Raw genomic sequence first — 16,008 nt, 5'->3', positions numbered from 1 at the left:
AAACAATGGGTACCTCACGGCAATCACTCTTCAGCAGAACTTTCATCAGTAACCCCACCTTTGAGTCATTCTGACTCGGACAGGTGCCCTGTTCTCTGATGAAACCTTAAAAACTATATGCCAGTTTAACAGTGAATTCTGTCTCTTAAATAACTAAAATACTTTACAGTAGGCCCAGAAAATTCATTTGAGGATTAGTGAACCCTGTTTTGTCTGTCCTAAGTAAGTGACCTCACTTTTGTACACTCAGAAGTGTTTTTATCTTAACACTAATGAAAGCAGAGAGTTTCACTTTGGTCACTTAATGGAACCTATTCAGTGAGTAATCTTGCCAGGAGCAGTGACTTCATACTGAGGATTTTAAATCCAGATTAAACCCTGCTCTTTCTTATCATTACCATTGTTAGCTTATACCTTCAGCTCAGGAAAACTTGCATGAATATGCTACTAATATTTGTAATTGCATTAGTATTCTAATATTTCATCAAAATATTTTCAAATGGGAATACACTGAACCTCTTTGCAGTATTTTGTAAGCTTTATTTCATTAAGGAGGCTGCGGCATCTCTAACGGTACCCTTATGTTTCAGAAACAGGGCTGTACTTGAATACTGCTGTTTCTTTATCCTTGGTTTATAGTTATGTTTGCCTCCTTAACTGTCTTTTTCTATAATGGTTGCTTGCAAGAATGTACAAAGCAGGCTTAGTGACAAGATTATGCTGGATGTTTTGCATGAAATTTGCTGCTGAAGAATCTCTCTGGTTCCTTCCTGCATTCGGAGTAATTTACAGTACTTTCTGTAACTGCGATGAAGAGTTAGCCCCCATTTTGCAGGGGTTTGGCTATATAAAAAAATCAGCTGCTGTAAAAATTCATTGACCCACCAGGAGAAACTAGGGTAATACGCCACACTAAAGCAAACTAGGAGGTGAATCCCCAAACTTGTGTGAGCATTTTGAGAATTAAAAAAGATGGCATTATTCCTTTGCCCAAAGTCCTCCAGTACTCTGAGGGTAGACGGAGCAGTTATTCCTAAACTGAACATTTCAGATAAGAAGTAAAAATGTGTCATATCTATAAATGTAACACTAATTGTTTACAAGTATTCAATGAAAATGAATGTGATGGTGTAATAACCCAGCATTTTATAAAATTAAATTCTAATAATTCTAGTCTTTTTTTCTTTGTGAAAATGAAAAGGCCTCCCAGTAAAATGCTATCAAAAATTATGTCATTATTATTACTATTTATCATGTTACTGGGAAAACACAGTCAAAGAAATGGAAGTGAGCAATGAAAAAGCTGAATGAGATGCAAAGACATCCTTTTCCAAGGATATCTCAATGAACATCACAGAAAGTTTGTTTTGTGCTTTGCACTGTCTTGTAGCTGCACAGTCATTATCTTCAAGTCATTAGCTTCATTAAACTTTACTTGCGATTAGCTCGATAAATACAGTAACACCATATAGTTTACAAAGATCCAGAACCTTTTTATAAAGTGTGAAACATGTACTTTAAAGAAAAATTAAATTTCATTCATTAAATGGTAGCTTTTCTAGGAGCTAACTTTTAAATGGTTTTAGTCGGTGGTAAGAGATGGAAAGACTGTCCCCTTGTGGATAGGAATATGAGGAAAGTGATACAGTAACTTGCTGATAGCAGCAGTAACCCTGGGCATTTGGAGTTTCGTTGAGAAATTAGCTAGAATTCTGCCTTGCACATTGCTCACAAATCAACATTTGAATGTTCAAAGTACTATGGAGATCTTTTTAATTTAAATTGGTTGGTCTGACAGACAACAGAGGGTAAAGACTGAGCTAATGTAGAATCTTTGCTAACACCATCAGTCCAGGCTATCACATAAGCCTATCTGCTGTATGCAGCTGCAATGTTGCCCTCATTTGAAGAAAGCTATTTTGTGAAGAACAGTTTCAGAGTAGAGAATGGGAGAAGGTTTCACACTAATGACAAAGTCTTATGGTATATCTATAAATCAACGTGCTGTCCACATGCATGCATCTGCCAAACCCATGCGAGAGGATCCATCTACAGGGCGGAGCACCAGCCTTGTCCTTGCTCCTGCAGCCACACTGACGGAGGGACCGGAGCAGGACTGATTCACAGCTGGCTGGAGACATCTGTCAGTTGCTGCAAATGTTAGATTATCCATAAGTGTTACAGATTCCCCGTACACATTGCCACCATCCATGGGAAAATAGTATTTCTGTATTTTCCATGAGAACTACCAGAAGATTCTAGCACCCCGTCATCGCTCAGATTTGGGATGATCAACAGTAGCTTCAAGTTTCTGCATGAGGAAGCAGAACTTCACAGGGCTGCTGAGATAGCAGGGGATGTTTCACATAGGAAGTGTTCTGGTTTATGGAGTCCAGTGCTTCCCTATTGCAGGCACTTACAGCCTCCCTAGCAAATCCATCTTGTTCTGCCTTTATTAAGATTTTTCTCCTGATTATCTCAGCTGCAAGAATTTTTTGAAATATCATTAGAAACCTCACAATTTTTAGCCCAGCCATATTCATGGTCAGTGTATATCTATTCACTCTACTCTCCTTTTCTTTAAGCAGCTTTTTTCACCTCCTTAGCATTTAATCCCTGTTACACTGTAATCATATTCCCCCCTAGCCTTTGTTAAAATAAGCAAGCCACACACTTGCAGCTTCATTGTACAGGAAGGGCTCCCCAAATGCTCTTATAAGATGATTGTGTCAGCTGAAAGTGTCCCATAGGGTCAACTTTTTCCACCAACCACCATTCAGGAATGTATTCAGTCTTACCAATACACAACATTTCTCTGTCACCAGTGCAAACACTTTGACTGATGACTTCTTTGGCAGTATTGGCTTTTTTACAGAGTCACATCTCAGAGATCACTCCTGTAAAGACCAGCTAACTCAGTAGTTGATTTTATCAGCCATTTCTTACTGATTATTTCCCAACTAGTAGCAGAAATTCTCATTCTTCCAGCAATGAAGGGAACGGCACTGACTAAGAAACCAGCTGCTGCCAGTCTTTGAAGATCTCCTACCACAAAGCCCTAAATGTTTGTGGCTAACCAGTCCGAAACTGGCAAGTGGAGGTGCAGGTTGGTGTGTGGTTCAGAGTGGGGTGATGAGGAAATAAGCCTGAAATAATACTTGGCCTTTGAGAAGAGGATGTCGTGGATTGTGCTAGATGGAAGTAAGTCATCAGCTGTCCTCCACAAAAAGTGAGCCTGTTACATCTTCTGCTCTCTGATACAGGAATTGATCGAGGAGTTGCTTGAATGGCTGGAGTTGAAAAATGCCAAAATATATGGGGAGTCATCACAGACCTAGATAGTCACAAATATTTGTACGCGTCTATTAGCACTTTTAATTCAAAGTGTACCCCATTCCTAAATTTATGGCATCAGACGAGTTCAGCGTGCACGCTGGCAAATGGCCAAGGGCCTTATAATTTGGACAATGTGGGATTCTGGTAAAAACATCCAGACATACATGCAGCAAGTGTGCACACTCTAGATACACTTTTTAATATATATAACAATATACAATATTGTCGAATATGTACTTTGACTGTCAGATGCGAACAAACCAAAAGTGAAAAAGAGGAAATTTGTTAAACCTGTTTCCTCTGTCTCCGTCTTTGACGTTAGGAAGTAATGACAAACCAGACTGCTTATTTCTGTACTTCATGGGGGGAGTGTTACGGGCGTTGTGAAAGTTCCCTCTTTCCACCCCGCTGATGAAACTTCATGAAAAAAAAAGCACACATTTGCATAATTTCATAATTCTAACTCAGGGCAGTGGCTGAAGCGCCACGCCTGGAAGCCTGTGCAGGGTCTGTCAGGTCTATGGTGGCCCCGTTCAGCGTGGCGATGGACGCTGCATGCAAGGGGCTGTCACCGCAAGTGGCCGGCACCTCACCGTGGCTGGTGGCCGCCGTGGGGGAGTGAAGGCCAAGCCCGGAGTGGGTGGGTGACCACAGTCCTGGTGCGCTGGGACAACGGGCCCGGCCGTGGTGACGGCTCCGGGACGGCTGCGGGCCGCAGCATGGGCTGACAGCGCGGCATTACCTCACGGCGACCATTTTGGTCTCAGTTTTTATCTTTAGAGCAATCATAGGAATTAGATAATTTAGAGCTTGACCGGTTCCGTATTTCCTACAGGGCGTGCGTGGATTTTTGGCTGGCGTAACGACGGCAACAGCCAGTCAGATTGCCAAAAAAAGAGGATAGAGTCTTTATTCTTTAAAACAGGTTTCAGGAGCCCACTTGCGGCCCCGCTCCCCTCCTCACCCCGCGGCCGCACCGGCGGCTCCCCACAGCCTGCTCCACCTGTGCGGGGCGGCGGAGGCGGTGCCACCGCCCCCAACCCCGGCCCCGCACCGCCCCCGCCCCGCGGGCGGGCCCCGCCGCGGCCCCCGCCCTGCCCCGGCCTGGCCTGGCCCGGCCCGGCCCGGCCGGCACTCGCCGCCCGCCATGGCGGGGCTGGGGCAGGGGCAGGGGCAGGGGGGTTCGGGGAAGCCGCCGCTGCTGGTGAAGATCGTGATGGCCGGGGAGTCCTGCGTGGGGAAGACCTCCATTGTGCGGAGATACACGGAGCCCGGCTCGCTGCCCGCCGGGGCTCCCACTTCCTCCTACCTGGCCACCATCGGTGAGTGACCGCGGGCCGGGCCGGGTCGGGGAGGAGGTGCCCGGGCAGCCGGCTGCCCTGCCGGCGCCTTCCTGCAGTCCCGGGCCGGCACCTGCCCGCCTTCCCGGGCGCACCCGCTGCCCCTCAGCGCCCGCGCCTCTGCCCCCGGTGCCCCCCGCCAAACGCGGCCCCGCCGGCCGGCGGCTCTGCGGGCTGGGCCGGCCCCGCCGCACGCCCCGGGGGACCGGCGTGTGTCACAGCCGCCCGGCAGGCGTGTGGGCGCCCGCTCCCCATCCCGCTTCCCATCCCTTCCTCTCCGGCTGTGCCCCAGGCCCGCAGGCCATGGGCGCGCGTTTCAAACACACCCTTCCAGGCGCTGGCAGCTTGGCACTACCTGTACTGACGATGTCAAATCTACCTCTGTTAAACTCTAGCGTGGGTCCAGCCACATCTGGAGACTTAAACCTTTGAGGGGGTTTGCCAGGGTGTCGGGAAGCATCGCATCTTGAGTCCAGAATCTCTTCGTGCTAGCTGTTAGGCTTGCTGTTTGTCTGGGGCATTTGGAACCTACTTTTTTCTTTTTTTTTTTTTTTTTTTTTTTTAAAATCTTATGAAGACAACCAGTTTCCTACTGTTTCTTACAGCCCAGGACTCCAGATGGAGGCCCCGTTGCTATACACTGGTGTGGGTGTAGAGAAAACAGTCTCTACCTCAGAGAGTTGTCAGGCATCAGCAAAATGCCCAGGTCTCCCATCTTTCATGCTAGAAAAAGATTTAACTTTGCACTAACAATTTTAACAGTATCAAGTCAAGATATCGTCTACTGTAGGTAGCCACGTGTGTGACTATTACAGCAGAGCCATTGCCATGATGGAAATAATTAGCCCTGCCAGACCAAGGCAGTTTTGTGCTGCACCACTGTGCTGCCTTCCCCGGTGCCTCTGCAGGTGGGGGATGACGGGGAGCTCCCCGCTGCTGTGGTACGCCAGCCCCATGATGCCACGGGGAATGGCAAGTTGAGTGGCCGCAGGCTGAAAACTGGGTCATCAGCATGAAAATGTGCAACGTGGGTGCAGTGGTTTGATTTGCTATGGAGATTCCCCCAATTTCTGATTGGGAAATTTTCATTTTTAAAAGCTTGTGTGTATAAGAATTTTTTTTCATTTTCTGTGATCTTGATCAGAAAGTTAAAGTATGCACAAGAAATTGTGTTCCTGCATTTGGAGTATGCATGTCTCTCTCATATGTTTTTCAGCGTGGGAGGAGTTGCTTGACTGAATGAATAACAGGTAGTAGCTGTGGCAGCAGCTGGCTTAATGTGCATGAGATGACTTGACCTGCCTGCATGAGAACAGCTGAACTTAACCCACTTTTTATTTTCTTGCCCATTCTTGCAAAGTGGCTTCTGAAACCAACACGAACAAAAAAGGGAAGAACACAACTAGCAGTAAAGTTGTGAAATTGATCCTTATAACAGGCAACTGGTTACCAGGCTTAGCAGGGAGTCCCAAAGAATGGCTGTGGCGGTAGACATCAGCTTTGTTGATGCATTTTCTATTGGAACATAGATTTCTGACCATGACGTTGTTATTCTGACACACAGTTTCCTTTACTCTTAGTTCAGTCCACTGCAGAGTCAAAAACTCTTGTATAGTGGTGATATTAAGAATATGTTTTCCAAGTTGTGGGTTGAAATAGTTTATGGAATAGTTAAGAGTTTGGTGACAGTTATTGGCTGAGATTAACTGTATTAGTTTTATTACTGTTACTGAAACCTATTCTTGAGATATTTTACAACATTTCAAACAGATGTTTGTAAGAGTGACAGAGCAGTGGAACAGGCTGCCCAGGGAGGCTGTGGAGTCTCCTTCCCTGGAGACATTCAAAACCCACCTGGACGCGTTCCTGTGCCCCCTGCTCTAGGTGTCCCTGCTCAAGCAGGGGGGTTGGACAAGATGATCTCCAGAGGTCCCTTCCAACCCCTGCCATTCTGTGATTCCGTGTTTATATGAAATGTAAATGAATAATCCAAATGTGGCATTTGTTACCTGAATGTGATTTTAAAGTTCTTTCTGAAATACCATGTTCCATTTAATTACATCTTAGGAGGTGTTTTAGAGCTTGGACTTTTAAAATGAGTGGCATTGTGAGTGATAGGTTCCAACAGAGTAATGTTGGAAGTGGGATTTTTTTTCATGAAGACATCTAGAACCGAGAGCATGGCCTACAGGTTGTGGCCTGTAACGGTGTAAAGGAAGAAGATATAATGCAGTGTTTTTTCTGTTTGTGATGTCTTCTCCCTCTTTGTTGACACCATCAGAACAAATAACTGTTTTCGTCGGGATGCCTGTTTCATACAGGCTCAGTCAAATGTCATGCAGCCTATTGAAGGCTCCTCTGATGTTAATTGATTTTTTCACCCTACCTGTCCAGCTGGAACAGTGATTCGAGTAGAGGGAAGATTACCCAGGCTATGTGGTCTCTCAGCTGTCCAAGTTACTTGACAAAATCATGTGCCACCATCTTCCTTAGTGGCAAAGGGTTGTAGGCACAGAAGTTGTTGAAAGTCTCATTTCTGTGTCATGAATCACAGGTTTGTGTTACTGGGAAAAATCCCAGTGTTACTGTGGGGGGGGGAGGATGGGACACGGACCTCAAACATTTTGTAGTAGGCTCTGGTAGTAGTGAACTTTTCTAAAATTATGTATTTTATGAAAAAAAAAAATTGCATCCACAGTAAATTTTCATTGAAAGCTTTTTATGCAGCACTTTAAACACTCAAGGCCCTTCCTCCTCTTCAATTACACAGTTTGGGTAAATTATAAGCAGTTATAGTTTTTCTAATTAAACTTACATGCATCATAAGGCAGATGCATTGTATTATGAATAGACTATAAAGAATAAATGTTTTTGTTTAAACAACGGTATTGCATATAAAGCCATAGAGAAAGTTTATAAAGAAAAAAACCCCTTGTATACAAGTGAATGGGATTGTGATCTCGCAGGCTGTGAGGTTGTTATTTTGCTGTATTACGGTGGCTGTGGTCCCACAGCACGCAGGTTTTCTGTGAGAAACATTTCTGTAGAGGTGCGAGTCCTCCCAAATCTGTCATAGTTGAAAGTGGTGCAACTCCCACTTTAGGGTTTGTTTTGGTTGTGTTTTTTTTTGAAAAAAGGATAATTTTATTTTGACTTTTTCCTCAAAAGGAAACTTTTGCTTTTTAATGCCTTTAGTTAAAAAACAAAGATTTATAAAGAGTGAATTTGCAAATTCAAGTGATTTACGCATTTGTTTCTAATGTGCAATGAATAAGAGAATCAGCTCTGAAGTCTGTGTAGATTCCCTGATATTCACTTTAGAAGGAAATAGTTAATCAAAAAACTGAACCATATTGAAGGTAAACATGTCCTGTGTTAACAACACTAGCAGTAATCTGCATCTTAGTTTTAATATTTTTTTTTTTGCAAGGCTGATTTTGTGTCACTCTTACTTTCATAACAAACCATCTTATTCCATGACAAGTTGCTTTTCCTACCAAAACACTAATTATCAGTACTTGTGACCACTGAGATACCACTCTGCTTCAGATATTCCTTGTCATGTACAGGAAAAGAGCCTGATTAGAGTAATGCACCAACAGCTAGTAAGGGTTAATTTATGAGTAGGAGTAACATGGTGGAAACTCAGCCTACAGCATCTCACTGGGCACTTGCCCAGCTTGGGCACAGAAGTCGATACCAAATGTTCCCCTGTTTCCAGAGTTGAAGACGCTGTATGGCAGTAAGTGGGCGAGGTGGAACCTGCACCTGGGCACGTACCGCCCTCTGGCCGTCCTGTTACTGTTGTATCCTGCGAAGCTGCTCAAACTTGCACTTTCTCTGGATAGACTTTTTTTTTGAGCCTTTTATATCAGGAACTTGCTAGCTGTGTTGGGGTGAAAAGTGTGTTGTAATTTTCTAGGCCAGCTGCAAAAGACCTCTTTGAAGAGGACTTTTGCAGATGGCCAAAGACTGTTTTATAGATATTAAGGGAAGAGAGGGGCAATTTAGCTGAATTCCCCTGTAGCTATTTTGGTGCTTTTAGACCGAATTGTCTTTAAGGTGCCTCAGTCCTAATACGGGCATATTTATTGTTTGGAATATAAAGAAATTAAATTAATCTCATGGCTATAAAACTTGGAAATAACAACTAGAATTTGAACTTGTACCCAGCATACGCCGCCTTGGTTTTATTTGACAGCTTAAAAGAAGCAAGTACAAGCTGTTGCATTCAAATAACATTTATCTCAAGAGAGGTAATCAATGCTTGCTTTGTTATGTTGATCATGTATAATACATGGGACTAAAAGCATCTGAAATCTCTGAGCTGTCTTTGGCATTGTATTTCTCATTTTTCTTTTCTGTCTTTCCAATTTGCTAAGTTTGCTGGAAATTTCATATAAAGACATGAACCATTCATGCATGCAGAACATATTGACTTCTGTTTTTCACTAACGTTCATTGACCTTTTAGGTCAATAAATTCTGAAGTTGACTTAAGAAGTCAATAAGCCTTATTTTAATTTAGATTAAGTTTTAGTCTGATTCAGCACTCTGCTTCCCTTTTTATAAATAAAAAAAGTTTATAGTAATTTATTATTAAAATGTATGTCAACTGAGAACTGTTTCCTATAAGTATGGGACTCCCTGGCTGGATTATAAATTTTTTGCTGTATTCCCAAGGCACCATTTGAAAGTGACATTCCAGCCTCCCAGTGCGTACGCTGCCCCTCTCAACTACTCTGACATGAATTGTAGAAAGTGATACAGATAATTAAACAAAACCATGTGAATTTAAGAAGCAAATGTTTTCCATCACATTGGAATTTCACCTTACATGAGCAAATTTAACTTAAATTACATTTCCATCTGACATTATTAATTCCATCAAGAAAGCTTTGTGTAATATTAATTACGGATACCAATTATATTATTTCATCTTTCCTTTCCATTGGAGCTTCAATAAAAATTCATCAAGTGAAGGACATGATTATCATAATAATTTTAAAAATCCACCTAAACTCTTTTACCACTTACACACTAAAACGTTAATAGCGTTGAAGTCATGCATATAAGGGTATACTTGTCAAAGTTTTGTGCACAATACATCTGTCAGTAAAAAGGAAGGGAGCATGTCCTCTACTGCATTTTTGGTTTACTGCCATGGATGCTTTCTCAAAGGAGAGTAATTTGGCAGACAAGTTTTTACAGGAATCAGTGCAATGGTATTAATTTAAAATTGTTGTGCTTTTTCAATCTGTTTAGTCCTTTCAAATTACATTACTGCTGGTGAAAAGCCACTCTGAAGTCATGTTAAGTAGCCATATTTTGACCTTACAGAATTTTGACCATGTGGTATGGGGAGCTATCACAGTGTCACCTTAACTTCACTTAATATAGTTGACAAAAATAGCCTTATTGGTTTTCGGTGGAAAAAAAATTAGTAGAGAAATTATCAAATGGTATTTCAAATTTCAGCAATAAAGTAATTGGAAAAAGAATGATGAAACCATGATGAAATATGTGTGACTAAGCAGCTGATAGCTGGCAGATTCTAATATTAAGATGAAGCTTCAACAACCCATAAATCCAGGTACCGTCTACCACATTTGGGGTACTAATTTGATAATATAATAAAGGAAGACAACGCATCTTTGAGAAAAAGATCTGTAGTGTATGTAGAGACAACATTCTGCACTGATTTCAAGTTCTAATGCTTGGTTTTAGCATTAGCTCTCTGGATCCGGGATGTACAATGATCAAGGCTGTAGAGACAATCCTCTTCACTTTAAATGAAATCCAGTGTATGTCTATCTTTTCTTTTAAGTAGTACACCTAATTCCTATTCCTGTTCATGTAACCCCGGATATTTTTTTTTTTTTAGGGATTTGCAAGTAAGGTCAGAAAAATGGTGTTGCATATGTAACAGCTTTGTAAGCATTTCTACCTGCCCATTCATAGCTGTGATGCTGTTGTGATAAGACTGGAAACAGCTGAAATCACCAATATATTTGCCAAGTATTGTTGTGCACAGGCCATGAAACTGCTGTCATGTTCACTTGCCTGTTCATGGAAATACCTACATGTAGTTTCAGAGTATCTGCACCTCTGCTTTGAACTGCCCTTCCGTTGCTTTGTATTGGCACTGCTTTGTATTGTCTTTGTGTAATATATCGGCACATTGTTGTTTTCACCATTGAATAAGTTCCTTTTACAACTTCCATTTTGAATGTAGATGGTTGGCTAGTTATTCTTTGTTTGACATAGTTCCTTTTCACTTTCTGTTCAAAACTGCATGATAACTAGACCTAAGAAACAATTGTCAAAGGGAATCCATGTTATTATGAGAAATGTTACAGATTTTCTTCTTTCTTCTAGGCATTGATTTTAAAGTAAAGCCAGTAACGTTTAATGACACAAGAGTGAAACTTCAAATATGGTAAGTTTTAATTTATATCACAAATGAGAGCCAACTAAATTACATAAGGGCACAAAGAATCTCATCTGCTTTTAATTGTGTGTCTTCCTAAAGTGTAATTCTTCCTACTAGGTAATTTTAAAATTTGAATTTGTCTTGGGGGAGCATATTTTTTGCAGCAGCCCATGTAAGTTGAAAAGAGTGTGGCTGCTATTTGCTTTAACAATAAAACTTGCAGTGTACAAACAGTGCAGATCTACAATCCGTATTAAGTGTATTTAATTGTATAGGAACATTGAGGGAAGTGACAAAGCAAGAAAATTTTACATTTCATTACCCATCAAATGCATGTTTAAAAGGGTCACTGAGAGAATTCATCCCGAAGATGAATCTTCAGTAACCTACACTCTCGTTTGTTTTTGAAGTTCTTCTAAAAGCTATATATGACTACTGACAGCCATCTCTCCTGGCATCCGATACAGAAGGTTATCTATATTTACCAGTATTTAACTTCTCAAGAAGTAACCCTGTACGTGAATTATCTGACCAGTATTAGATCTGCAGCTATTCCATCTCAGGTTTTAATACAAATGTCTTGGAGGCTTGTTTACAACTTTTTTTAAACCGTCATTATGTGTAGGAATCTCTGCATCCCTGTATTTTATGACTTTTCCCCAAAACCTACCTTCCTTCTAAACCATCTTACTGTCTGTATCACAGTTTACAAAGGGCTTGTCAGAATACAGGATGTCAGATTATCTGACTCCAGATTATTTTTATCACCTGAGTTGTACTGACCTTAATGGTTATGTGTATAAAGAAGCAACGGTGGGCTTGAATTTACACTCAGACTTCAACCACTGTTTTAGCTTCCCTAGTAAGGCTGTATTATTCAGAATAAATTTCCAGTGTATTTTTTTCACTGCTGTATCTGGCACCCAGACTTTCTCTCATCCTTATCTTTTTTTGTTCCTTTCATGTTAGGGTACACCATTCAAAATATTGACAATACTCCTTAAAATAAAGTGATTTTTCTTGGCCGTTCTGTAGCTTGATCATGTCTTTTTTTTTTTTTTTTCCTTACAATTTCTTTCAGGGATACTGCTGGCCAGGAACGATTCCATACACTTAGTACTAGCTATTTTCGTGGCGCACAAGGCTTTGTTCTTGTTTATGACATCACAAATCTGGACAGTTTTCAAAGTATAACAAGCTGGATGAAAGACATACATGAGGTAAATATGTCTAACAGTGGTTCATCTCTTAATGAAGGTAGATAATGGGTTACTGTAGTTAATGTTTTAAATGACTGCATGAGATTTATTCTTATTCCTTGAGCCGTATGTTTCTAACCAGATTTTCCTACATTTAACTCAGCACACAGTATGATGGTAGGATTACTGTTATCTAAAACTGGAATACAGTGTAGATTATCCAGGAGAAGCCCGTGGTGATACAGGAGTGTTTTCTGAAGTACTTTTAAAACATAGCTTCCAATCCAGTTTTGCGAATGCTGAGTTATGATGCTTTTGTCACTGGCATGGCTATGCACAAGCCAATCTCCATGAGCTCATCCCAAGATTTTAATTGGTTTCCGTGTCAAAATTCTGTATTACAGCCAGTGATTTCCCTTTCCTAATTTCCTTACTGTAGTGCTTACCTGATCCCAAGAATCAAAAGAAACAAATCAGATTAAACATCCTCTTTTTCCTTGCTGGGTATTCCCTTTGAGAGGATGCTTTCAAGAGGGAGGAACTGGGAGAGGAAAAGGCAAATCCATTTTTGGTGGCAGCCAGCTTTTTGGTTAGCTCAGCTGCTTGTGGCGCTGCAGCCAGAAACACATGTTCTCATGTGACATAGGAAGTGATTCAGCAGCACGTGGCTGCCAGATGGGAAGCGTGTTCCTACCTCCCTTCCTGCTCCTGAATGGTGGCTTCCACTGTGCTGCTTCTGGAGTTTGTCAGAACATCTGAGGATCACTCTGACTTTGTTGTCAGAAAGTTGTAGAAAGTTGTAGTTGTAGAAAACTTAACACAGCAAAACCAGTTGGATGGTTTTCTGCTTCATCTATGAGTTTAAGAGGTTTATAGAAAGGTATGACAGTTATTGGAGTTGGCGCAAGGTAAGCAGGTAGGAGTAGGAAGGCCAGGAGAAGAACGTGTGGGAACCATGTGAGGGAGGAATCAGGGAGGGAGGAGTGGGCAAGCCCTTAGACACCAGATCATTCAGCTGCCTGTAACCCTGTGCCCTTATTGCTAGGTCTCTCTTGATGTGCTCTCTGTTAGGTAGAGGCAGGACAGTTTTACAATAGAATAGTTCAGCTGAAAGGGACCTACAGCGATCATCTAGCCCAGCTGCCTGACCACTCCAGGGCTGAGCAAAAGTTAAAGCATGTTATTAAGGGTATTGTCCACCTGTTTCTTAAACACTGACAGTCTTGGGGCATCAACTACCTCTCTAGGAAGCCTTTTCCAGTGTTTGACCACCCTCTCAGTAAATAAATGCTTCATGATTTCCAGTTTAAACCTCCCCTGGTGCAGCTTGGAACAATTCCCACACGTCCTGTCACTGGATCCCAGGGAGGAGAGATCATCACCTCCCTCTCCACTTCCCCTCCTCAGGAAGCTGTAGAGAGCAATGAGATTGCCCTAAGGAGTAGCATTGAAGTTTTGTAGTTAGCATAATATATAAGTTAGTATGCTGTGTAATAATCCAAGCAAGATAGTCCCCTGGCTGATTGTTTACCTGATGTTATTTAGGCAGTTTTTGTAATACTCCGTGAATTGGCAGGAATATGACATGATGGATGGGAGAGTTTATCTTGGGAAAGCAGACTTGAAATAAAACCATCAAACACTTTTCTCTCTCCACAGCTTCAGTATACGGATGAATTAGTGTACTAGGCATGGTCATATATCCAATAATGTATACATAGGGTATCTTATACTCATGGTAAAACATTACATTTACATTACCTCAGTATTAAGAACATTGCTATGGTGACCCAGTATGTCATTATCCTTGACCCTAGAGCCATCTTAAAAGTCTTAGTGGCAACAGAGCCTAACTTCAGTAATGGGTTACGAAGGAGTTCTGATGATACAATATTCTTACTGGCTTGTCTGCACACACTTCAAACTAACACACGTGGGTTTTTTTGTGAAGAAAAGCATGTGCCCTTCTCCTGTTATGCAAGCCAAGAAAAGTCACAGCTAGACATGCCACTGGTTGTACAGTTTCATATTAGCTAAAATTTAACTCAGAGCACCATATACTAGTAGGTTTACTGTAATCTGAAGCTGAAAATCTAGATTATCCATATATATCCATTTTTATGTATATATCTATATATGCATATATCTGTCTATCTCTGTGTATAAATTTATATATAAAATACTGATGTGTCTTCATGCTGGCTCCAAAGGGGTCATTTTGTCCTGTCATCTTTAATTAGATCAACAGGATGGTTGATTCAGCGAGCTACAATGCATGACCATTAACACAAACTATCAGGCTAGGGTGGAGGGAAGGATGGAACTAGCTCTTGTAGCTGCCATGTAGGCTTAGATCTGCTTAAGTCAATCAGGAAATCACACCTGCACAAGCCTGCTTTCTGTTCGTGACACTTAAAATCTTCCCTGTAAACATACTCAAGCTACTAATATTTAGATTGTTTAATTTTGACCCCTGAAGGAACTTAGTTTAAAATTTAAGAAATGGAAAAATACTAAATTTAAACAATTCCTGGAAATGTAAATTGCGTGATTGATTGTACCAATCTCAAAACTAGCAATTAGTGAGTGTTGTAATAGAGCTAGATAATAAAAAAAATTTAATTTAGTCCTAGTGGGATATCAGTTTCTGAAGTGTCTTGGTGAAAATATATGGGGCCACTCATTGCAAAAAAAAAAGTGTTTTTAAGCAATAACTGTTAAAACGCAAGGCATTTCATGAAAATAATTACTTACTGGAGGTTGGTGACATTCCCTGCATTTGCTTTGGTCTGTGAATGCAAACCAGTATTTAATTCCCCACAAATGTCCAGTATCAAAGTGGCTATTGCTACAGCACCCTTTAAAATATGCAAGCACAGAAAAATTAAATAAAATTTAAGAAGGGAAAAAGATACAGGTTTCATTAAACACCAGACTAATAGGTAAGGTAAAGCTTGCACCTGAACCAATCAAACAGGATTTTTTGAGACAATTCAGTTATTACATTATGGTCTTATTTTTTAATTTTTTTGTACATAGAAGTTTTAAACAGAAAGCTTTTTAAAAATCTGTTCAGTGTGCTAAACCATTTTTACAACAGGTGGAAATAACAATCTAAGCAATTTAGCATTCCTAAAAACTCCATTGATTTTATAAAAACTGGCCAGTCAGTGCTATTACAATCAGATTACCAGTAATGTTCTCATTGTATTTCAATTATTTTAAGTGTTGAATACAGCAATTTGCCTCTTAAAAATGAATTCTTGTTCAAGGAAGTTCAAGACACAAATATGCTGCCGTATCTGTATTGTTGTAAATTTTGTATTCGGGGCTAGAGGAAACTAAGTAACACATCCGTACTTAAAAATATACTCACAGCTTAATATCTTAGGACGTTATTGGCAAATCCAATACAGGTATATTGGATTTGTTATGCACTCATTAGGAGCATGATAATTGCAGGAAAATTACTTTACAACCTGAAACCATTCTTTATTTGTGGGATTGCGGGTCATGTCGAATTTATTAAGGTGTTCCTCTTGTCTGCTGCCACAGTGTTTAGCTGTTGTATGCAGCCGTTCTGAAAGGCTGATTCTGTTTGCCCTTTAAAAATTAAATACAAGTAACCGTGTACAAAATCCATTTGCAGAAAAGAGTTCTTTCCAGGATGTTTTGAACAAGATTCCAGCTAATATATTGGC

The 16,008-nt window shown here is 40.9% G+C and overlaps 1 protein-coding gene across 3 annotated transcripts in view; it reads left to right on the top strand.

Annotated features, from left to right (window-relative positions):
• The first annotated feature begins 4,302 nt into the window (after positions 1-4,302).
• The window catches only part of LOC142053375 (ras-related protein Rab-10-like), a 31,955-nt gene continuing 20,249 nt past the window's right edge, over positions 4,303-16,008 (top strand). The window contains exons 1-3 of one of the 3 annotated variants that reach the window (XM_075084946.1): positions 4,303-4,658; positions 11,054-11,114; positions 12,190-12,328. In XM_075084946.1, the coding sequence (XP_074941047.1) occupies positions 4,484-4,658; positions 11,054-11,114; positions 12,190-12,328 (375 nt within the window). In that variant the 5' untranslated portion in view covers positions 4,303-4,483. The remainder of the gene's footprint in view (positions 4,659-11,053; positions 11,115-12,189; positions 12,329-16,008) is intronic. The other 2 variants (XM_075084944.1, XM_075084945.1) reach the window with 2 other exon arrangements.

The sequence above is a fragment of the Phalacrocorax aristotelis genome, chromosome 2 (genome assembly GCF_949628215.1).
Source record: "Phalacrocorax aristotelis chromosome 2, bGulAri2.1, whole genome shotgun sequence".
NCBI lineage: Eukaryota > Metazoa > Chordata > Aves > Suliformes > Phalacrocoracidae > Phalacrocorax > Phalacrocorax aristotelis.
The sequence above is the reverse complement of the archived record's forward strand: the minus strand, read 5'-3'. Positions and strand labels throughout refer to the sequence as shown.